The sequence below is a fragment of the Hyaena hyaena genome, unplaced genomic scaffold, assembly GCF_003009895.1.
Source record: "Hyaena hyaena isolate Hyena2069 unplaced genomic scaffold, ASM300989v1 scaffold_210, whole genome shotgun sequence".
NCBI lineage: Eukaryota > Metazoa > Chordata > Mammalia > Carnivora > Hyaenidae > Hyaena > Hyaena hyaena.
This window is the reverse complement of record NW_024080841.1, coordinates 223157-248041: the sequence shown is the minus strand read 5'-3', so window position 1 is coordinate 248041 and position 24885 is coordinate 223157. Positions and strand designations below refer to the sequence as shown.

Here is a 24885-nt window from a genome sequence, read left to right as displayed (position 1 = left end):
CACTTCTCAATATTAAAGATCATGGGGTGAGAGCTCAGACAAGAACAAAAAATCAACTCTCACTTCTCTAGTACTGCTAGTAGTATGAGGATGAAATCTAACTAAGTATCAGCAATAGCAAATGTAAGACTTGGGTGTCTTGTAGAATAACTGCAGACAGCTCATGCTCTGTGACTGACAGCTTTGGGAAGACAGGTGAGTATGCCAGTTATTAAACTCTTGTCTCTTGGTTTCCAACCCATGCTTCTATTTTACTTTGTGAAGCTAGGGCTGGGAACTCTGAAAACTACTTCCTGCTTTGGCAGCTGGATTCCTGCTAGAGCCTACCAAAAGGGGTCACTAGAGGTAACTACAAGACTAGAGGAGAAAGAGGAAAAGACCTGCTTCTCCCTGTTCCAGTTTTGCTTCTTGCCCCCATCAGCATCAGCAACCTTCCCCATGCAAGACTTCTCACCTTGGCAATGTCACTTCATTCCCTTGGAAGCTGCTGAATTCACTTTGCAGTTTTTCCAACACTCACAGAACCAGTCTGTCACCGTCTTTAGACACAAGGCATAGTCTTCTCCTCAAAGGTCTGAATTTTAGTCCCTTTCTCCCTTGTTCTTCCAGCCCCAAGGGCAAAAGTCACTTTCTGCAATTGCTGTTATTTTGATACCTTCATGTCTCCTACTTGACTTTCTGTATCTTTAATTCCTAGTAATTCTTCATATTAGATTCTGTCTCTTAAAATAACTTGTATATTCTTTATTTTGACTAGACTCTAATTGACACGGTAGGGGATGAAAATTATTACTCTAGCAAAGCCAGGTTCTGAGAGTCAGTCAGAGAAACCTGCCTTTAGGACACCTGCTAATACTTCCTCCTCTCCTCTTGATATCCTGATCTTTTAAATCAAGCTCTACTTCCTGGCTTTGTAAGTAGACCCTGAGACTACTCTGAGACATTTGGCATGCATGGAATTTCACTTACAGAAGACACAATTCTTTTTCATGGGCAACACTTCTTTCAGTACATCAGCATGCCCCATTCCTGTTCACAAATATCTATGAAACACTGATTTTTAACACATCATGTTGTAAAACCTACATATGAAAAATATACCATGTTTATTTGTCAATCATCCCTCGGTTAAACTTGGGGAAGAGTGGGGTAGGAAACAACACTAACTTTCATGTTAATGTGGGAATTCAATAAAGGCAAATGCCCAGTCTCTGTCCCTGAGGAGCCCACAATCTTAGCCATAAATGAATCATCTCAGTTCATCAGAGTGGGAGCTATGGGCAAGTTATGCATTGCCACTGAGCGAAGGAAAATGAGCAAAGGAATGAGAGAAAATACTTATAAACCATCAGATAATGGTTTAATATCCAAAAATACTTAAAAACTAATACAACTCAATACTTTAAAAAAAGATAAACCAATTTTTAAATGAGCAAAGAATCTGAATAAACATTTTTCCAAAGAAAATATGCAAATGGCCATTAAGTATAAGAAAAAATGTTCATTGTCACTAATTATCAGAGTAATGCAGATCAGAACTACAATGAGCTATCACCTCACACCTGTTAGGATGGCTATCATCAAAAAGACAAGAGAGATTGGCAAGGGTGTGAGGCAAAGGGAATTAGGTACGCCATTGGTGGGAGTGTGAGCATATCCACTATAGAAAATAGTATGGAGGTTCCTCAAACAATTAAAAATAGAGCTACCATATAAAATCTTGCAATCCCACGTTTAGGTATACATCTAAGGAAATGACATCATTATCTTGAAGAAATTTCTGTACTCCTGTGTTCACTGCAGCATTATTCATAAGAGCCAAGATATGAAAACAACCTAAGTGTCTGTCAATGGATGAATGGATAAATAAAATGTGATCATGTATATATTCATATGTATACATACACATATATGTATATACACACATACATATATCATTTGTAATACAAATGCCTGACTTCAGCTTTGATCACAGAGGCACCCATTTCAAAGACGGCACCTTTAATGAATACATTGCCAGGTATGACTAGATAAAGAATTAAGCCATCTTGCTAACACTGAGGAGACTTGTTTTACAGATCTTGGTTCATTTCAGTAACTGACTATTTGAGCCACTTGTTTTCTATCTCTTCCTTCACTTTAAATTTCCACTCGTATGTTTTAAATTTTACCAGTATAGAGTGAGCCTGTGAAGCCCTTGACCTCCAATAAAAGCAGAACCCCAAGCCCATGTGTGTGTTGTCTCTACCCATGACCTCTCTGTGTGGCCCCATGTATGCCATTTTCTTCTCAGGATCTGTGAGTAATACACCTTTTTCTTTCTTTCTTTCTTTTCTTTCTTTCTTTCTTTCTTTCTTTCTTTCTTTCTTTCTTTCTTTCTCTCTCTCTCTCTCTCTCTCTCTCTCTCTCTCTCTTTTTTTCTCCTTTCCTTTCTCCTTTCCTTTCCTTTCCTTTCCTTTCCTTTCCTTTCCTTTCCTTTCCTTTCCTTTCCTTCCCTTCCCTTCCCTTCCCTTCCCTTCCTTCCCACTTCCTTCCTTCCCTCCTTCCTCCCTCCCTCCCTTCCTCTCTCTCTCTCTCTCTCTCTCTCTCTCTCTTTCTCTGTTTCCTTCTTAGGTTTCCTGGTGGTTACTGCTAAAGGGTATCTTGCAGTCATAATAAGAACTGCAAGCGCTGGTCCAGCCAGAACACCGGTTATCAATAGGCTGGAATGGCACACAAAACAGCCCTAAGAAGAGAAGGAAATCATGCCATCTGTGATAACATCTATGAGCCCAGAGGACATTATCTAAGCGAAATATCCAGACACGGAAAGGTAAATATGGTATGATCTCACTTCTATGTGGAAACTAAAAGAGTTGAACTCATAGAAGCAGAGAGTAGAACAATGGAGGCCTGGGGAAATGGGGAGATGTTGGTCAAAGGGTAGAAACTTTCAGTCATAAGATGTGTAACTTCTGGGAATCTAATATACAACTTAGTGACTATACTTAATAATACTGTATTGTATGCTTGAAATTTGCCAAGAGAGTAGATCTTAGGTGTTCTCACCAGAAAAATAAAATAAGGCAACTATGTGATGTGAGGTGTTCATCGGTTGTGGTAACTGTATCACAATGTGTATGTGTATGAAATTATCACACTGGATACCCTAAAAAGTCATGCTGAACAATATAAATGTATACAATTTTTATTTGCCAATCATTCTTTAGTAAAGCTGGAAAAAAATGTTTAAAAAGACACCTTTTTGCCTTTTACCATTAGAAATTTTACTGGGCTTTCAGAAACCTAAACAGGCTATTAGGTGTTTGTTGGTTGGTATTTTCATTTTATTTACTCATTACTGCAGTTAAAGAAATGAGGTACTTTCCCAGAGGCAAACAAGGTCCCATATTTGTCAATAAAAAGCAAAAACAAATAATATTGATCTATCTATACATAATTTCAACTACAACCAACTGGAAGGGCTACCCTTTGTTGATTGTGAGAACTATCTATTGCTGTGAAACCTTCTTTTTCCCTTTTTCACTGGGTGTGTGTGTGTATGTGTGTGTCTTATCATCAATTGCAGTAAAGGTTAATCTGTGTGCTAACTGACAAAAGGTGGCAAAGCCTAATGAAGCATGTGTGCAATATCACTAATCAGACGAAACAGCTAGGGACAACATGGCAAGCATTCCCTAAATCACTCCATGAGCACCAAGGCTAAGGTGCACCAGCATCGACAAAGGACATTTCCTATGTTTCAAAAAGCCATTCTAGTGCTACTTTTCCAAGGCTAAAGATGAGTTTATTGTATCATGCTGTCTGTGGCTTCTTTCCTTTAACAGTCTATAGCAGACACTGTATGTTTATTTCCTTGACACCAAACCTTCCAGATCTGGTATTTTTGCCATAAGCATCTTTGCTGTGAGCATTTTTGTTACATAATTAACTGGCCATAAGTTAATTTGCCGTAAAAGATAAAAACACAAAAAATAAATGAGATATTCACTAAAAAGGACACAATAAAGCACAAAAAATAAAATTAGAAAGACTTTATTGCAATATATAAAATATATGAATAGATTTAAAATGTGTGTAGACCCATAGCAACACTGTACAAATAAATGATTCTGTATTGTGGGTTGTACCTAAGTACTTGTCTTTAAAGTCATTTGGTCATAGTATTATCTATTTTTTTTTTTTTTTTGGCTTATTGCCTTGTCTCCTCATTCGGCACTGTGCTCTTTTTGCTGAAATATCTTCCTCCATATGAGAGAAATCATTTTCCAAAGACCAGAATGCAAATTTGTAACTGAGTTTGTATTGCATTGTGAAAGCCTTCTATACTGTTGTTTGTTCTTAGAATAGTGTCATATGTCTGTTGATAGGTATTCTAAAGTTCTATGGGAAATGTAGGTTCAAATCTCTATGCTAGGTCTAAACCATTGTGAGGGCTAAAATTTATATTATATTATATTATATTATATTACATTATATTATATTATAAAATGGGAGTACTGTGTCAATGTACAAATGAAACCAAACTGTCAACCAGCTGAAACCAACAAACTGTCAAACCAAGTTGTCAAAGAGCCACTTTTTTAATCTTTTATGGCAAAATTGCTTTACAGCTCATTAGTTATGTGGCTAAAATGTTTGTTGCAAAAATGTTTACTGTGAAACTACCTAGGACTAAAACAACACCTTCCTACCTTGCCGCCTTCTGCTTTAGGAACTACAAAGCCAAACACTAATTTCCCAGCATCCCTTTCAGCTAGTAGTAACCAGTAACAGAGCAATCATTAAGTCATTAAATCATTGAAATGTAAGCACTTCATTCCAATGACAAAAATGGTCTGTGAAAGAAGAGTTTCAGACATGGATAGCACAGCTTCCTGCCCGACCCCATTTTTTTCCATCCAGAATGTAGACATTATATTTGGCAATTCAACAACCATCTTGTGTCCAGGAGGCAACAAAGACAGGGGAGAAAGTTAATAAACTTACTAAGAATGGCACAAAGAAAATGCAAAAAGAATCTGAGCTCCTAATGGTGATATGGAGCAGGTGACCCATGACCAGCAATTTCACATTACATGAGGAAAATTAACCCCTATTTGTTTAAAACTCTCTAGACTCATTCTCTCACAGGTAAAAGCATTCCTAGTTGGTACAGAGATGTACTGTGGTTTACTATAAAGCCTATGCAATAATATGGATGATGATTACAACAATTACTAGTCAAGACTATAGCATTTTAAGTAAAAAGATATCAATAATACTTATCAATAATAAAGGGAAGTAAAAGAATGTGAAGCCCAACAACGACAAAAAAGTTATAGCGAAAATGACTGTAATAGCTAAGAATTACCTGGTGATTATGGTAGTAACTACTGTAGGAGTGAATTAGGAACAGGCTGAGAAGAAAGCAACCTTTGGGGTTGGGAACATATATGCAAAATGGAGATTACAACAAAATAACATGTTTATCAACAGAGGCATTTCACAAAATATGACATCCAAATGCCCAACAAATATATGCAAGCCCTCCTATTTGTATTCATTAGGGATAAGCAGATAAAAACCCCAGGAGGGATACTACTGTATACCCACCATAATGGCTAAGATGAAAAAGACACAATATAAAATGCTAAAGATGTGAAACAATCATAACTCCCATATGCTACTGATGGGAGTGTACTTCTGTACAACCATTGGAAAACTTTTTGGAAATATCTACTAAAGCTAAACATATGCTCACCATAGGACCCAGTAATTGTACTCCTGGCGACTTTTACAAAGCAACATATACATATGCTCACAAAAATAATCCATAAGAATATTCTTGGCATCATTATTGATTAGAGCCCTAAATTGGAAATAACCCAATTGTTTATCAGCAGATGAATAGCTAAATCAATTGTGGTATATCTATACAATGGAACAGTATACATCAATGAAAATGAATGAATTTGACTATATGCAATACCAGTAATCTCACAAATACAATGCTCAGTGAAACAAGCCCACCACTAAAGAGTACAAGAGCATGCTCTCTTTGTATGAAAGTTAAAAAGGCAAAACCAACCTATACTATTGGAAGTCAGCATAGCAGTTACTTCTGGCACATACTGAAAGGTAGTAAACACAAGGAGGCACAATATGTGTGGTGGGGTAAAGTTGATGTTCTGCATCTCAATCTGGGTTCTGGTTGTACAGCTGTGTTCATTTTCTGGAAATTTCTTGGGCTATACACTTATGATTCGTAAAATAAAAAGTTTACCTAAAATTATTACCAGAGGACATTCCTCCAAAGACAGACTTGAACAAAATTTCACACCAATTAGATGGTTCAAATAAGAAGGTATATACTTGACTCCATTTGCTATGAAGAAATAAGATGTCCCATTCAGAACGAATGTGTTACAACTACCTAGGGTGCATTAATCTCTACAGAAGAACTTCCAAATAATCAAATTCAGCACTGATAAAACACCAACAATCCCTATAAGCAAGAGAAAATCTCATTTATCTATACCTTCAAGTATTTAGTGTCTATCAAGTACTGGACACTGTCCTGGGAGCTGGAGATTCAATAGTGAGTAAGACAGATAAAAGTCTTGACCTCCTGCCTTAGCAACATATTTATAGATATGTCTCCTCCGGCAAGGGAAACAAAAGCAAAACTAAACTATTGAGACTACACCAAAATAAAAACCTCTTGCAGAGCAAAGGAAACCATCAACAAAGCAAAAAGGCAACTCACTGAATGGGAGAAGATATTTGCAAATGATTTATCTAATAAAGGATTAATATCCAAAATATACAAAGAACTTTATACAACTCAACACCAAACAATAAATGTCTGATTAAAAAATGAGTCGAGGACCTTAATAGACATTTTTACAAAGAACACATACAGATTTCCAACAGATACATGAAACAATGCTTAATATCACTAATCTTTAGGGAAATGCAAATCAAATGCAAATATAAACCACAAAGATATATCACTTTATAACTGTCAGGATGGCTAAAATCAAAAAGACAAGAAATAACAAGTATTGGTGAGGATGGAGAAAAGGGAACCCTCGTGCACCCTTGGCCGGAACGTAAATTGGTGCGACCACTGTGAAGATAGTATGGAGATTCCTCAACAAATTAAAAACAGAACTACCATAAAATCCAATAATTCCATTACTGGGGATTTTCCCAAAGAAAAGAAAAACACTAATTCAAAAAGACATATGCACCAGTATGTTTAGTGCAACATTATTTGCAACAGCCAAAATATGGAAGCCACTTGTGTCCAATGATAGATGGATAAAGAAGAAGTGGTCTGTTTGTGTATGTACATGTGCTTCTCTGTGTGTGAATATACACATACTGCCGTCACTCAGGTTCGTTTCCAACCCTAAGTTCCTGAATGAATAACACCTAGGAAATTCATTTGTTTATTCTGGAAAGTTCTATCAAAAGTATGACTGAGGCTATCTCCTACTGTTTAACTTCTTGAATCAGTTTTATCTGGTAAGCTCACTAACCAGAATTAACTATGAATTGAATCTAAAAGTGTATAAGGATATATGTTGTTTGTAAAACAAACAAACAAACAAAAAACAAGACAGCCAGATGTAGAGTATTTGTTAGAGTTTGTCAGTGAGTGCAAACCACACAGTGTGTGAGATTATCTGAGACAAAAATATGATTATGTGAAGTGATGGAAGTGAGTGTGCAACACTATAACAGTGTGTATGAGTAAGGGTATGTGTAACCAAGGCAGAAATCTTGTGACTAACATAAATCTATTTCCACTAATGAATTTTTTCTTGAGCTTCTTCATTGTTCCCCAAGATCTCCTGATATAAAAGAAGTCAGCTGTTTAATCTGACATTACCATATCCAGTCTCCTGTGGTACATTCATGGGAAAAGGCCGGCATGTAAGCAATCTAATTCAAGCTCAAGGCTGCATCAGAGTTATTCTCTATTCAAAGGATTAAACCCTCAAAACTGGCCCCTGATCCTTCCTGGAACATCCCTTCCTTTCCCCACTGAGAGCAGCTGAACACCATCTGTGCTAATAGGCCTGTGACTCAAAACCCATAGACCTCCTAGGATGGCTGTGGACTCCCGTTCTCAGAAGGTCTTTAAAAATAGAAGAGATATTCTCTTCTTGGGGTATGGCTTAGGCAGAACTCTAGCCAAAAAGATGATGGTCCTTTCATAAAGTCCTATCAAGAATTGTTTATTATCAGAATTATTGAGTTTGGTGATTAGGAGGGACTTTTGCCTCCGGCTGAAGTCAGTCCTTTGCACATAGCATAGTTTTATTTTTTAAACAATGTTATTCCCTATCTTGTCAGCATCTAATATCTAGTTTAAGCAGCATCTTCTCTATGAAACCTTCCCTGGCTCCTCTTCCCAATCTACAGCTGAATATATACTTTCCTCTGACCCCTCCAACCTTTTAAAGAATATTTTGGTTCACACATTTTTCTGTCCCTTAAGGAATATAGGTTTTTGAAGACAGAGACCATAACTGTCCATTCTCATGTCCAGTGGCAAAGAAGATGCATAGTATGCAGTACATATTCAATAACCATTTATTGAAGCCGTGTCAGTGACCAGGTAATACTTATAAAATGGAACTTTTGCAAAAATTTTCCCCCAAACACAACTTAGGAGCTGACTTAATAAGTGGGACAGAAATTAAGCCATCTACCTCATCTTTAAAAAAAAATTATCCTGTCCAGCTCTCTTGTGAAAAATCAGGCTCTGATAGATGCAGAGTCTTTCCTAAGAGCTTACAATAACAGAGATGAGCAGAACCTTGAATGTCTTTAGAAGGGCTCTAGAGAATTTTTCCTCCAACTGATCAGGGAGATAGAGAGAGAGTAGAAGAGAGATTTAGGGTTAAACTGAAGAAGAAAAATAACTTCATGATTCCGTGTGCATTGAACATAATAAATATCATGCTTTGGATAATAAGGAAAGCTGAGAAATTTAAGAAAAACACCTCGTTTGTTTGGTTTCAAGACTTGTTATGGCTGATATTTTGCTTAGCCAACAAGTTGGTCCCTTGCTAAGAAAATGTTTTTGCAATACAACAGCTTAACGTCAAGGTTTCACTATGAGCAAGAGGAGAGTAGCCTCTGATGTCTGGGAGTTGGCTTGCTGGGCTGACGTGGTGCTGCTATCAGCTAGGTTTTGGTGTTGCTAGGCACTGGCCTAGCATGTAGGGCTATGTTTTAGTGTTCTGTTGAACAAAGAATATCTCACAGAACACCATTATAACACAAGGCCACCGTGTACCCTTGATGGAGCAAGACAAAAGCGAAACTGCTCCATAATCACACTTGTGCCAGACAAAAAGATAAGCACTGTCCAAACCACTAAAATGACCAAACATCCCCCATCCCAGTTAAAAAGAGTGACTGCTGCTTCTCCACTGATTGCAGCTTTAGCCTTGGTCTCTTCTTCCCTTAGATAAGATCTGTTAAGGTACTCAATTATAAAATTGCCCTGGCTCCCTGAAACCATCCAATCTGAAGTAAAACCATCCTTCCTTAAATTCTCCTAAAAATACCTAGCAATAACCCAAATTCTATAAGTCCTTTCTTAAACCCCCTTACTGAGATGCCTCACACTTCCCCAAGGAGAGTATTCATTGTGGCAATAAGTAACAATAAACCCAACTTGCTCAACTATAGTTGTCTTACTAGTGGCTAGAGGTTTTTATTTGTTACATTATTTGAACATTAGTTGTTCATTAAAGTACAGACCAACTTCTCCACAATGCCTGAGTTTAACACTAAGATATTAAACACTCTTGATTATATTTTATAATTCTATCATATTGTTATCATAATTTATTGTTATTCCATCCCACCACAGTTAAACAGAATATTTTAGAAACCCCCAGCAGAAATGATGATGGAATAAATTATTTTTAAGGAGTGAGAAAAAGAGAAGAAACAATTGAAGTTTCTCTTTTCTTGCTCTCCTTGTGTAAGACAGAGAAACAGCCTTCTATAACACAGAGCTCTGTGATATAGTGGTCAAATTTTTTTCCATGGAAGTTGTGCATTTTCCTGAGATCCTCAGCTCATCACCATAATTTCTACCAGTTGTCTCTGCACAGAGATTTCTCTATGGAGCTGTCATAATATTTTTCTTCCCACTTAGAATACCAGAGCATTTCCTCTTCCCAAGTTCTTCTTGTGTTGTATAATGTGACAGGCTATTAAATCAGTTTCTCTTCCTCTCTTTAAATAAAGCACAGAATCAAATGCAGTGATCGTTCAGAACTAAAGGTGACAACCTGGAGATGTTTGGATTCATTCTTCAGTTCTGATACACACACATATGCAACCCACATCTCTCTTGAGCACATTCTCACTCTCTTGCAAACTCACACACACACACACTGTACAGTAATAAAAACATGTTAATAATTAGTTGTTTTAGTTATGTTAGTGTTTTATTATCATATCAGTCATGTTATATTACAGCAATAACTATTATGCATATTAATATAAAGATAATTTTGGAAGGAGGACAGAAGTATAATTAGACTCACTTAAGTGAGCTCAAATGATGCCAAGCCAAGGAAAGACTCATTCTGTGACTGGGACCAGAGAGGATGACAAAGGCCCTAGGAGTCTGCACATTAAAATCTAACTATTTAAAATATTTTTTAAAGACTTGCCTCCTTTGCATCTCACGGTTTGCTGGTAGGGACACACTGGTGTGATTATTCCAGATAGGTAAATAGGTAAGCTTAAAATATGTCTATATCCTTTGACACTTCCCCTAAGAAAACAATCATAAGTGTTCACAGAATTAAAATAATAATAATAAAATAAAATAAATAATAATTAAAATAATAATAAAAAAATAATAAAAATAAAATAATAAAAAAATAATAATGGATGGCTATCCATTAGGTAATTCTAAATTTTTTAAAATGTTTATTTATTTTTGAGAGAGACAGAGTACGAGTAGGGGAGGATCAGTGAGACAGGGAGACACAGAATCTGAAGCAGGCTTCTGAATCCGAGCTGTCAGCACAGAGACCAACCCAGGGCTTGAACCCACAAACCACAAGATCATGACCTTAGCAAAGGCCAAACGCTTAACTGACTGAACCACTCAGGTGCCCTATCAATTAGGTAATCCTAAGTGCTAGGCCTTGCTGTGTGTTAAATCCCCAAACAACTTTACAGTGTAGGTGCTTTTATTGTCTCCATTATACCAATGAGAAAATGGAGGAAACTGACTTGTGCAAGATGTTATAGTTGGTAAATAAAGGAGCTAAGATTAAAATACAGACTGTCTGTAACCAGGATGACACTGTACCAGTACTGTCTCTCACAGTTAGAAGCATGGTCATTGCAGGATTATTGACACATCCTGCTTTTTCCCCGGTATTATCCATCATAACTGACCCAGCTGCTTAGGCCTTTGGAATCAATCTAGATCTCTCTTTTTCTCATACCCTTTTTTCAACTCATCAGCAAATTTTATAGAGTCTACTTTTTAAATACATCTCATTTTCAATCACTTCTCATCTTCTCCATGGTTACCACCTGATCCAAACTGTTACATCTCTCACTTGGACAAATACAGTAGCTCCTGAGTCGTCTTCAGCATCTGCTCTTGTCTCTGTATGCTGTCTGGCACAGCAAACAGTGTTATCTCTTAAAATGCAAATCGCTTTCCTGCTCTAAGCCTTCCAGTTCTGTACACACCCCTAGCCCCCATCACATTTGGAGTACAAATCCAGGATCCTGACCATGGCTTATCAGGCCCTACACAGTCTGGCCCCTACCTGCCTCTCCTGCATCATTTCCTGTCTCTTGTCTCCATATCCCACTGCTCTCTAGCCTTCTTGCCTCCCTCCTATTGCTTAAATAGGCTGAGCAAATGTCTGTGTCATGGCCTCTGCTCATCTTTCTGTTAGAAGACTCCTTCCCTATATCCAGATGGCTGACTCCCTTCCCCATTTGAGTTTCTGTGTAAATGTTGCTTCCTCAGATAAGTCCTCTCTAACCATGATTTTTTTTAATTTTTATATTTTCTTAAATGTTTATTTATTTTTGAGAGAGAGAGAGAGAGAGCGTGAACAGGGGAGGAGCAGAGAGAGAGGGGAACACAGAGTCTGAAGCAGGCTCCAGGCTCTGAGCTGTCAGCACAGGGCCTGACGTGGGGCATGAACCCACGAACTGTGAGATCATGACCTGAACCCAACCGGCTCAGATGTTTAACCAGCTGAGCCACCCAGGTGCCCCTCTAAACACAATTTTTAAACTGGTCCCCATCCCATCATTCCCTACTCCCATCCCTGCTTCTTTTTTTTCATAGCACTTTCTACTACCTACCATAGATTATATACTCATGGATGAACTTCTCTCTTGCCAGTGAATCATTATAGAAAATATTTATTAGGACCGGAAAATGTGGTTGGGCATTCAGGGTGGCAGGTAGGGAGGGAATGGACAAGAGAAGTATCAAGTAAGCAAAAAGATGGAGATAATGTTTGGGCTCTGGTGACACCCCCAGCCGTGGGTGCACTGGCTTCTAAAAAGGGGGCAAGAATAATGGGCACCAATGGGAGAAGGTTAATGGTACAACCAAAGGACCCAAAATTTGAAGTAAGATGATTTTTGAGAGCACGTTCCACATATGCTGACCACATAATCATGGAAATATTGGTATAAGATCCCCGACTTTCAGTTCTCTCATCTGTGAATGGGCAATGAATATCGCAGTACTGAATTTAAACAGACTGCTGTGAGGAGTCATTGAAAAAAATGTGAAAAGGCTATGTACTCTTATTTCTCCTAAGAGACATTAGTCTTATTTCCTCCTCCTCCTTTTTCTTTTCTTCTTTGATCTATCTAGTGGTGGTAACATACAGACACATTATTCTTTAAATTGGGGTTTAAGACCAAGAGAGAGATTTCAACTTATACTTTCTGTTGTACTTCTTGAGGCTCTGCATTTCCTATTTTCAACACTCAGAGTAAAGTCTCTCCTTTTACAAGTTCTATATTTGCATCTTTCAAACCTCTAAATCACTGTCCTAAATGGGAATTAAGATTACAAATATGCCTATATCCCCCCCATCTATACCCTATAGGGTACTCACAGGATCATGTGGGAATAAGATGGGGCTCCTTAGTTAATTAAAATTTCCAGATATAGACTTTTAAACTATGTGGCAAACATTCAACACTCTTTCTGTTAGGGTGGGTTTCTGTACTTGGCCAAAGACTGCCCATGCATGGAAGGTCAAATGCAGATGCTCTAATCATGAGTTCTAGTCTTCCATTAGAGTGAAGACATCTCTAGATGACTTGAAACCCCAGACTTAATTACTGCCAGCCTTCCAGACTTCCCCGCTGAGGTCCTGGACATTGTGGAACAGGGATAAGCCATCCCTACTATGGCCTGCCTGGGGTTTCAATGCAAAGAATCCAGGAGTTTAATAAAATGGTTGCTTTAAGATACTAATTTTTGAGGGGCACCTGGGTGGCTCAGTTGGTTAAGTGTCTGACTTTAGCTCAGATCATGATCTTGAGGTTCATGGGTTCGAGGCTGTGTCAGGCTCTGTGCTGACAGCTCAGAGCCTGGAGCCTGATGTGGATTCTGTGTCCCCCTCTCTCTCTGTCCCATCCCCCACTCATGCTGCTGTCTCTCTCTTTCAAAAATAAATAAGCATTAAAAAAATACTAAATTTTGGGCTGATTGTTATACAAGAGTAGTAACTGGAACAAACTGGCTGAAGCAAATCTTCAATAGGGGCAGGTTTAAATTGATTCCCCTATCATAAATCCATTTTTCAGAAGCTGTTTTGAAAAGGCTAGAATTCACCAGAAGAAGGTTAAAAAGGTACCAGAATTTCTTGCTTCAACACTTAGTTCCAAAACTGTAATCTTTCAACAAGAAGAACTAGTCTACATATTCCAGAAGAAAATATCTAAGACTAAATTCTCAGGTGAGAGAAAGCTATTGAAATATCAAGTGTTTGACTAGCCAAGATAAAGAGTTGAACATTTCTGAGCTTGAATCAAGATAAAATATTTAATTAGCCTATACACTGACCTCGAGAACATCTGGAGTTTCCAGAAGGGAACATTTTTCTTGTCACTTTTTCTCTGAGACTGCCAAATTGTGGGGGCTGGTGTTGGCACAGAAGCAAACATGGAAAGGTAAGGTTATCAGCACAGCCTCTCTGATTCCCATCCACAGATTAGAGAACATGGACAAGTGGAATGAAGTCACTCTGAGTCTATTTATCTTCTTTGAAATGCAGAGAATGCACAGGAAGTGGAGGCTCAGATAATTCCTGACCAGGAGAGCCGAAACCAATCGATCAAAGTGATTAGTCAGAGATTGGCAGAAACTTAAAGACTTGTTCAACTTTCTCACCAAAAATTCTCTTATTTTATACAGACGAATGGGACCAAGAATTTTTGTAGGGCTGAGTGGCAGACCAGAAACTTGCCACTGGCATTAAACACACCTCAAAATGGGTATTACCTGATAATATCTTCCATATATTAAGTGCTAAGTGCTGTGCTAACCACATTAGTTTTGCACACATTATCTCCTTTAATATTTATTAGGCATTCACTTTGACCCACGTACTATGTTAAGCAATTCTTTTTTAAAAATTTTACTACCAAATAACACCCAGTGCTCATCTCAACAAGTGCCCTCCTCAATGCCCATCATCCACTTTCCCCTCTCCCCCACCCCCCATAGACCCTCAGTTTGTTCTCAGTATTTAAGAGTCTCTTATGGTTTGCCTCTCTCCCTCTCTGTAACTTTTTTCCCTTTCTCCTCCCCCATGGTCCTCTGTTAAGTTTCTCTAGGTCCACATATGAATGAAAACATATGGTATCTGGCCTTCTCTGCCTGACTTATTTCACTTAGCATAACACCCTCCAGTTCCATCCACATTGCTGCAAATGGCCAGATTTCATTCTTTCTCTTTGTCAAGTAGTATTCCATTGTATATATAAACCACATCTTCTTGATCCATTTGTCAGTTGATTGACATTCAGGCTCTTTCCATGGCTATTGTTGAAAGTGCTGCTATGAACATTGGGGTACATGTGCCCCTATGTATCAACACTCCTGTATCCCTTGGGTAAATTCCTAGCAGCACTATTGCTGGGTCATAGGGGAGTTCTATTTTTAATTCTTTGAGGAACCTCCACACTGTTCTCCAGAGCAGCTGCACCATATGTTAAGCAATTCTTAAGCATCATCTCATTTCATCCTTATGATAAACCCATGGAATAGGGTTGTTTTGTTTTGTTTTGTTTATTATCTCCATTTTACAGATGTTGAAAGCACAGGCCCAGGGAAGTTGACACATTTGCATAAGCTTACATGGATAACTCTAGTGGTCTGAGTCCAGAGTTTATAGTGTCAGCCACTTCACTGTTCTGCCAATCATTCCTTTAATCCTCATAATAACCATTCAGACACAAAGTAGCAGGAGAGGCTCAGAGATGTTAGGTGACTTTCTAAGGTCACACAGTTAACCTGTGCTGGACCTCAGTCATGTTTTCAAACTGTCTGCTACGGCAGCTTCCTAAGTTGTCAGCCACAGGGATTTCAGAATGATCTGAAGCCTGGTGAGTCACAGTATAAATAATTTAGTTTGATTCTGAGCTAAACCAGCTCTGGGTCTATTTATCTTCTTATGGTACTCTTTCTCTGACTTTTCAAATGGTCCTTAGCTATGGAACCATCCTTTCCTCTTTTCAACAAAAATCTTACACAGAACCCCAATATATTTAATAGTTAAAGGTGATATTTTATTAGTACAAAATTACTTCATAAGCTGAAATTTCTGTTGCTTACTATAATGCCAATCAGTGGGAACATAATCTGAGAGTTAGTGGTTTCTGATGTCTTAAGAGTTATCTATGTTGTTTCCTATTATATGTTTTAAATATTAACACATATTCTAGGAAACGTTCTGTATCTTGATTGGGATGGTGGTTACCCAAGTGTGTATAGATTTGTCAAAACTCATCCAACTAAACATCCAAAATGGATTTTATATGCAAATTTCCTCATCAAAATTGAGAAGGAAAAAAATTATATTTATATTTATATTTCAAACAAATGTTTGCAGTACTTCCAAAGTAGCTAGGCTCCCCACCCCCACCCCCAGAACACTATTTCTAAGTCTTCAAAACAAATGGTGCAGTGACTCAGAATGGGGAAGTTGAGAATATTTTGTGTCCTAAGGTTCAAATAAAGACACTGAAGAACTTCAATCTCATTCCATGGATTTCCATGGCTTAAAAAAAAAATATTTAAGGGGTGCCTGGGTGGCTCAGTCAGTTAAACATCCAACTCTTGGTTTCAGCTCAGGCCATGATCTCACGGTTCATGAGTTCAACCCCGTGTAGGGCTCAGCGCTGACAGTGTGGAGCCTGCTTGAGATTATCTTTCTCCTTCCCTCTCTGCCGCTGCCCTGCTTGCATTCTCTCTCTCTCTCTCTTAAAATAAATACATGAACATAAAAAAATACAATGCCTTAAAAAAAATTAATCCCTGAGAGTCAACAAGAAAAACTTGCTACCTCCTCTATACTCAGTTACTTCTGAAGCAGACAGAAAATTCGGTGGAAGGAAGCTGTGTTTTCAGCAAATAATTTACTGTTTCCTATATTGTCTCAGCAAGAGACCCAGGCGGAGGATAAATCCAGATGGAATCTAGGGTGGGGGAAAGAAGACACAGGGAGACCCCAGTCTCCAATGCTAACCATAACCACAGCTCTCCTTGTCTCTCTCTGCTTCACTTTCCCCAGAGAAAGAAGAAAAGGGTAGAGAGGAAAAGAAGAGGAGCACAAAGAAGTTTAAAACCAAAAAGATACAAGGAAGGAAACAGAGGCTAACAGATCCTGGGAACAAACAGATCCAGAGTCCTCATCCCTGAGTGGCAGGAAATGTCCCTCCAGTATCATCTCAGGACTCCATTCAACACAGTTACAATGCTGCCTGTGTAGTTTACATACAAACACATAAAATAAAATCTCTTTAAGTCAAACTTTTTGCCTCGAGCACCAATAATCCTACCTCCAGGTAAAAGGGATAAGCCTAAGGGTATAGGTGAGTTCTAATAAAATGAGTTCTTATTCTGCTGAACAAGAATAGGACAGTCCTCAAAAATCCAAGGGTCTTTGGAGGTGAACATGGGGAAATGGACCATGGAAATGAAACCCACTTAACTACTTAATTACAAGCATCTATTGTGGCAGGCATTGTGGTAGGCACTAGGGATGCATAAGTCAATAAAATGGTCACAGTTTTAGTGTCCTAGAATTTATTTCTCCAATGACCTCCTGACATGTCTCTACTGCTCTGGCCTCTAGCCACAGGGCTCTTGTAATTGCATCCATGCTCAGAACACTTGAGGACCCAACAGCACACCTTTATTTTGAAAACAATTCTTGAAAAATGACAAACGTTCCACAATCATAGTACTTATTGATCGCTAATTCTGTTGAATCAGCTACTATTATAAGCATTCAACAGATATTGAGTCATTTAATACTCATAATGGTAGGTAGGTACCATTATGATCTCCATTTTATAGGTGAGGAAACTGAGGCACAGAATGGTTTGGCTAATTTGCCCACTGGTACAGCTAACAATGGCTGGGCTAGGACTTCCCTCTAGGTAGTCTGGTTCCATAGCCCGAGCTCAGAACCCTATGCCATGCTCCTTTGGGAACTTTTAGGAAGTCAGGCTGAAATCATATAAATTGGGGGATGATGAGGATGTTTCAAGTATTTACCAAAGCAAATCTAATTTCTGTTTAAAAAAATAAATGCAAACAGTTTTAAGTGAGTTATTGGATTCTCTGAAGAGAGAAAAACAGGTTCATCTTAAGGACTCGTAGCATTATATGGGGTTACTCTACCTCCAAAGAGGCCAGGATGAGAGACACACAGAGTCATGGAGACAACATGGGCACCGGAGACACAAAAGATCTGGGTTCAAATCCCATCACCACTTCTTCCTAGTCTTGTGACCTTGGACATGTACTTTTCTTTGTGTTAGTTTCCTCACCTGTAAAATGGGTAAGCACAGTCGCTATCTTCTAACACTTTCATGAAGGCTCTATGAAAATGCGTGTAAAGATTTAGCACAATGCAGACACTCAGAGACTGGTACTCATTTTTCTCAGAAGAGGGCAGTGAAGGATGGTGGCCGCAGTTTCTAGAGTCAGACAGTCTGGGTTCAATCTTTCATGACTCTCCCACTTACTCCTTGTGCTCCCCTTGAGCAAATTCCTTAACTCTTCTGTGCCTCTATATAAAATATATAGGGAACCCAAATTATGAGGTTGGTTTACTAATATGATGACACATAAAAAGTGTTTAGATTACCTGATACACTGTATAACTACTCTCAACATAATTCAAGTTATCATTGTTAATAATTTTTTAATATTTATTTTTGAGACAGTAAGAGAGAGGCAGAGTATGAGTGGGAGAGGGGCAGAGAGAGAGGGAAACACGGAATTCGCAGCAGGCTCCAGGCTTTAAGCTGTCAGCACAGCGCCTGACACGGGGCTTGAACTCATGAGTAGTGGGATCATGACCTGAGCCGAAGTTGGATGCTTACCTGACTGAGCCACTCAGTCACCCCAAGGTTCATCATTAATAAACCACCATTACAATTAATTTTTAAAATAGATTAAATGGATTGAAATTACAAAGGAAAGATGATTTTCTTAAGGAGATGATTATCAGTAGTAAGTCTAATTTGAACATTAAAATACCCAGGAAGTATGTTGAAAACATCTCCTTGGTGAGGGGGAAGGTGGTGTAAGCTAGAGACAGAGGGCTCTATATCATAAATACTTCCTGAGGCTCTTTCCCTGAACTATAATTCCACCTTTCAGACACTCATCATGAGACTCAAGGTACATTATAAAAAGCCATGGTTCCCAATGCCTCAGTTTGGATGTCCAGACTGTGGCTTGCCAGTTCTGCAAGCTAAGGGGACAATGAAGCCCATGTCATGGTGCTTTCCTCGCTGCAGGAGGCCAGACGTTATTCTTCCAATTGATAAATCATCTTCAGGACACACAGGAGTTAATTAATTAATAGTCAACACAGGATTTCAGTTCAACTTGCTTTTCCCTCATTTGCAGCTCCAAATTTACATCTTGTGCGATTCTGCTCTCAGACACCATGACATTGACAATTTTGAGATTTCAGTGATAAGAAAGCCACTCAGTCACATCATATACAATGCAGTTTTCTTCTCTCCTTTTACCCAAGTCCATCACCTACAGAGTGAACAACTACAGTCCCTGGTCAAAGGGATGTGACCTCAGGCAGCAAGAAGGAAATCTATTTTTGGTTCTAATATTTCATTTCGTTTTCTATTCAGTGCTTAGGGTAAGATTTCTGTCACCTTTCTAATTTATTTTAATGTTTTATTTATTTCTGAGAGAGAGAGAGCAGGAGAGAAACAGCGTGAGCATAGGAGGGTCAGAGAGAGAGGTAGATACAGAATCTGAAACAGGTTCCAGGCTCTGAGCTGGCTGTCAGCACAGAGCCCAACGCAGCGCTCGAACCGACAAACCGTGAGATCATGACCTGAGCCGAAGTTGGACGCTTAATCGACTGAGCCACCAGGCACCCCTTCTGTCACCTTTCTAAAGGAAAGAAATGATTCTTATTAAGAATGTGTTAAGGAGGAGTTAGAAAACAACATGAAAGTTTTCCCAAATGGGAGTTTGATGTGAAACTGCAGTGAAAACTTTGTGAACAACTGAAGAAAACTGTTGTTTTTTATCATCTGTCATGCTAGGTGTTAGCCACCAAAACGCTACAAGTCAGCAAAGTGTGAACAGAAGATCTTTCGAGAAAGGAGGCTGTTTGTGATATCCAGAGGGAATGCTTTAATTGACTTAATTTTCATTTTTTCAGCTCTTATCTGTGTCCACAACTAAGACATGTTTGAGAGACCCAGCCCGGGCAGGTGCAGGAGTATAGTCTAAATTCAAACACCTCCAGGGGCCAGGCTAGGAGGGCGAGTGATGGGCCAGACTCATACTCCGGATACAGGCAGCCGCTACCCATGTCCGGCTCATTGTTGTACAAGGATTAAAGGTTCCAAAGGCACTTGGATGGCTCAGTTAGTTAAGCGTTCAGCTTCGGCTCAGGTCATGATCTCGCGGTTCATGGGTTCGAACCCCGCGTCGGGCTCTGTGCTGACAGCTAGCTCAGAGCCTGGAGCCTGTTTCGGATTCTGTGTCTCCCTCTCTCTCTGACCCTCCCCTGCTCATGCTGTCTGTCTCTGAAATAAATAAAACATTAAAAATAAATAAATAAATAAACATTAAAAAAATAAAGATTCCGTGTTGTCAGGTTTTCTGGTTACTCTAAAGAAACCAGAAATCTGAAGTTTTAAGAAAAAAATCTAATGTTTTAAGTTTTGTCAACCAGTACAGATGTGCTTGAACACGTTGAAGGCCAAACAAAATGTGTGTGGGACAAACACAGGCCTCCAGCCTCAAGTCTGTAACCTTGGGCAAGGTGCAGAGCATATAGATTTCAGAATCAACCAGATTCCAGCTTTACTATTTATTAGCTGTGTGGCCCCAGGTGATTTACTAATTCTGCCCAGCCTCAGTTTCCCTACCTGGTGAGGAAAGTCTCCCTGGAAGAGTAGTTGTGAGGATTAGAAAGAATATATGTAAAATGACTAATTCCAAGCTGGTATCAACATATATAGATGGCTACTTTACTTTGTCATCACTCAAACGTTCATATTGCCTGACCTGTTTTCATTCATTCTAGTACTTTGGAGTAATGGAAAATTGATTATCTCTGTTACGGGTTGCAGGTAAAACCGCTATTTAGGGCTTCATCTTCCTGGCTCAGGCACAAACCAGTGATGGCTCACTACTGTCCGGAGCATGAAAGAGACTTGTTCTATGGAATTCTTTCATGAGTCCTCTGGCCAAAAGGGAATTGCTGAAAAAATTCACATCGCATTTATTTGGACTCATATCTCATCATGGACTCATATTTCCCCAGCAGCGATGCTATATTGTACGGCAAACACACCCGACATCTGGGTGGGTAGGAAATGGGGAGACAGGATGGAAAATAAGGAGACATGGAAGAGTGGTTTATTTATTTATTTTTTTTAATGTTTTATTTATTTTATTTTATTTATTTCTAGGAGAGAGAGAGAGAGAGACAGCGTGAACAGGGGAGGGTCAGAGAGAGAGGGAGTCACAGACTGAAACAGGCTCCAGGCTCTGAGCTGGCAGTCAGCACAGAGCCCGACGCGGGGCTCGAACCCACGAACCGCGAGATCATGACCTAAGCGAAAGTCGGACGCTTAACCGACTAAGCCACCCAGGCGCCCCAAGAGTGGTTTATTTTTATCCCCATCCCACATAGAGGTAGCCTATGCACCCTTGAGATGGTCTACTGTAGCGTAAGCCCTGATGGTTTCTTTTTGTCTTGTAGAGCTGGTGCCTGATTTAATCTTCCACTGCTGAGGCTTTCAAAAAAGTATCCACTTCAAAGAGGACTATCTCAAATAAACACACAGCCAGCCACCAGACTTCATAAAGAGCCATTCCACCTTCCCCCACTGATGCTCTTTTGTTTTAGACATCTTGATTGATTTTGAAAACTGACCATTTGGTCCCCTTGTTTTTTCCCTTCCTGTACTTCAAATTTCGTCTCTTACATTTTAAATTCATCAACAAAGAGTGGGCCTGTAAAACCTTAGGCCCCCACCCTTAACTCCAATAAAAATAGAACTCCAGGGTCATGTGCACACTCCCTCTCTCTCATTCTACCCAAAACCTCACTGTGTGGCCCCAGGTGTACTATAGAATTTCCAGGTTCCATAAGTAATAAACCTTTAATTTTTCAAACTTCCCTGATGGTTATTGCTTAAAGACATCTTGCAATCATAATAAGAATCACAAGTGCAGGTCCACCCACCACACTGGTTATAGATAGGCTGAGATGCCATGAAACATCTACCCACCACACATTCAGGGGGAGGAAGACTTAATTTAAGTCTGGACCTTGTTTTGAGCCTTCTTCCTCAAAGTCATATGACCCTCTGAGCCTCTAGCCCTCCCTCTCTAAGACAGAGTGAGTTCTTCTAGACTCTGAGGTCTTTGAGGATACCACCCAGATTCTATCATAATACCTAGTACATGCTGGAGTTAATTTCAATGTCTGTAACACCTTTATGTGAGGCTATTATAAGAAGCAAATGAAATAATGTAAGTAGATGGCCTTTGTGAATATAAAGTGCTATATGGAAATATTATTATAAACAATAATAATCTTGCATCAGGATACACCCACCAATAATTATTAGATATAACCACACTACTTGCTACTAACAATTATTATTATCAACAATCCACCAAAGCACATAATTCATCATAACATGTTTTCATATGGAATTGATCCAAGGATAGTTTTCAGAATTAGAGCTTCCTATAGAGAAACTAAAATGCTGTGTATTAAAATTAAATGATAAAATAGAATTAAAGGTGATTAGAGCAACATCCTGGCAATGTGGGAATAATTTGGCTTTTTCCAATGAGGACAAGAACATGCCATTTATAGGCTTTCTGCCAAGGGCCATGGCATTGTGGGCTTAGCTCTGCTTCATGTAGAACATCCAGGGTACCCAAGGGATAGAGCATATGCTCCAGGAAACTGAATACAAGGCCTTACAAGGGCCCTTGTCTTTTGAATCCCTGAGAAGTGTTAATTTTTCCTACTTGGATATGATGTTTGGTTCCAAAAGTTAGTGAACACATCAGTACTCACCAGAAAGCAGAAGGAAATTATTTCCACTCTTCATTGGATAATGGAATGTGGTCTAAATATCATTACACTGAACTGCACCATATACTGTTGCCCCTATATGGCCAGGTGTGAGTGCAGGGAGGTTTTTTTGTTTTTTTTTTTTAAATAAGTATAATTCGAAATTAGGAAAATTAAATGGTAAGTCTGAAACTCTCAGTTTGGAATGTATTTCCAACTAACAAGTATTTTTTTCCCTTCCTTTCTAACACTTACAATCATGGCCATTAAAGATTTGCTGAAAGTCTCACCCAACAAGAAAAGCACCCCATCTCCGTATTCTGGGAGAAAACAAAAGCATCCTCTCTCTCTTCTCAGTCCTCAGACATTCATCCCAAACTCTGCAGATCTGCAAAGAGCAACCGTCTCGTGTGCTGCATTTCAGAACAATTGATTTCCAATATTTCAAAGACATAGATTTATCCTCATTGACCCTTACTACCATTAACAGCATAGAAGGTCAGGCTGTAGGTTTTTTTGAGTCTAAAAATCAGGTTTACAGTTTCATGATCACTTTAGAGGCCAATGTTCTTTTCCAGGGCTAATAGGCTACAATGTATTAAAAGAGTAAATACTTCACTTCCATATGGGAAGGCCCTCTGAAAGCAGTTCTAACTACCGCAGTAGTAACCTGAGCTGTGAACCAGGGCAAAGCAGGGCCCCTTCCCTGCTGCAGTTGGGTTATGAAAAGCACAGGCCAGCAATCACAATAAAAAAGAAATGTCAAAACTCTAGTTACATCTCCTCCAAAAGCCCTGATGTTGTAAAATTAAGAGCCCACTGTAACATTTTTACAAATTCTATTTCGTCTTCTCCCCCACACAGCCAAATACTCTAGTACACCAAAGAGACTCTGGAACCACATTATTTACATTTATTCTTAAATTAATTAAAATAAATTACTAGCTGAATGGTCGTGGGCAAATCCTTAACCTTTCTGTGTTTCCTCATCTGTCTATTTCCTTACAGGGTTGTTGTGAGGACCAGATTAGCTATTTTACATAAAGCACAAACAATGCCTGACTCTTGATGAGTACCCAGTAAAATGCAGCCAACATTAAGTTTTCACTCCAAAAAATAAATGATGTGTCATGTGGCCTCTCTCAGACAGCCCTCCCTGCTCATCCCCAAGGGTCACTAAGTCTACCAAGAACACAAAGATTAAGGTTAAATCTCAAAATACCCACAACATTAAACAGCCACGTCAAAGTATCACAATGCAAGCAGAAATGAGATCATGTTCATTTCAAGAATTTTCCATCTCATCCAAATAAACCACCTGAAGATAGGAAATGCAAAAACATTTCTGAATCAATCCCCGCCATGCTTCTGTCCATTGCCTTGGACATGCCTACCTCAAACCACTGCCCATGGGACTGCATCTTTAGGATGACACAGGGGTCAGGTTTGGAAAGAGCGTCTCTGTCAGAAATGCCTTTGCACGTCACACGCAGCTCAACTTTGGTCAGGCAGGGGCTGTTAAAGATTCCCAGTGTATTGGCGGCCGACTCATAAATGTTGCTCATCTTCTTCATTCTGTTTTAGGCAAGAAAAAGAGGAAAAAAGACATGCCAATCACCACAGTATTTGTCAAAGGAGAAAGGCTTCCAATTACCTTTCAGAATCTTGTTCAGTACACAAGTTCTAATATTGAATGTATTTATTATCTCACTTTTTCCCCCAGTGGCACCGTTCCAAATGAAACAAGCAAACAAACAAACAAAACCAAAGAAATGACAAAAAAAAAAAGAACCCCGACAGGTGCTGGTGCACTTGGCTAACAACGCTATTTTTCTATATGACTTGCATGCATATGCATAGTAAAATTTTTAGCTTGTGAAATAAAATTAATGAATCAGCACAAACTGTAATCCAGCTCTATATTAAGTCCGTGGCTTCTGTGAAATTTTACAGATTTGTTGGCTAATCAATTTAATCACATTCCAAGTTTCTAAGACTCCCTAAAAATCCAGGTCTCCTTCTCCTTCTCTCCTTCTATGTG

General features: G+C 39.0%; 1 protein-coding gene across 1 annotated transcript in view; it reads right to left on the bottom strand.

Annotated features, from left to right (window-relative positions):
- The window catches only part of CPNE4 (copine 4), a 476281-nt gene that overhangs the window by 321270 nt on the left and 130126 nt on the right, over positions 1–24885 (bottom strand). Inside the window, exon 2 of the mRNA XM_039242236.1 lies at positions 24239–24419. Coding sequence (XP_039098167.1) covers positions 24239–24418 — 180 coding nt within the window. The 5' untranslated portion in view covers position 24419. The remainder of the gene's footprint in view (positions 1–24238; positions 24420–24885) is intronic.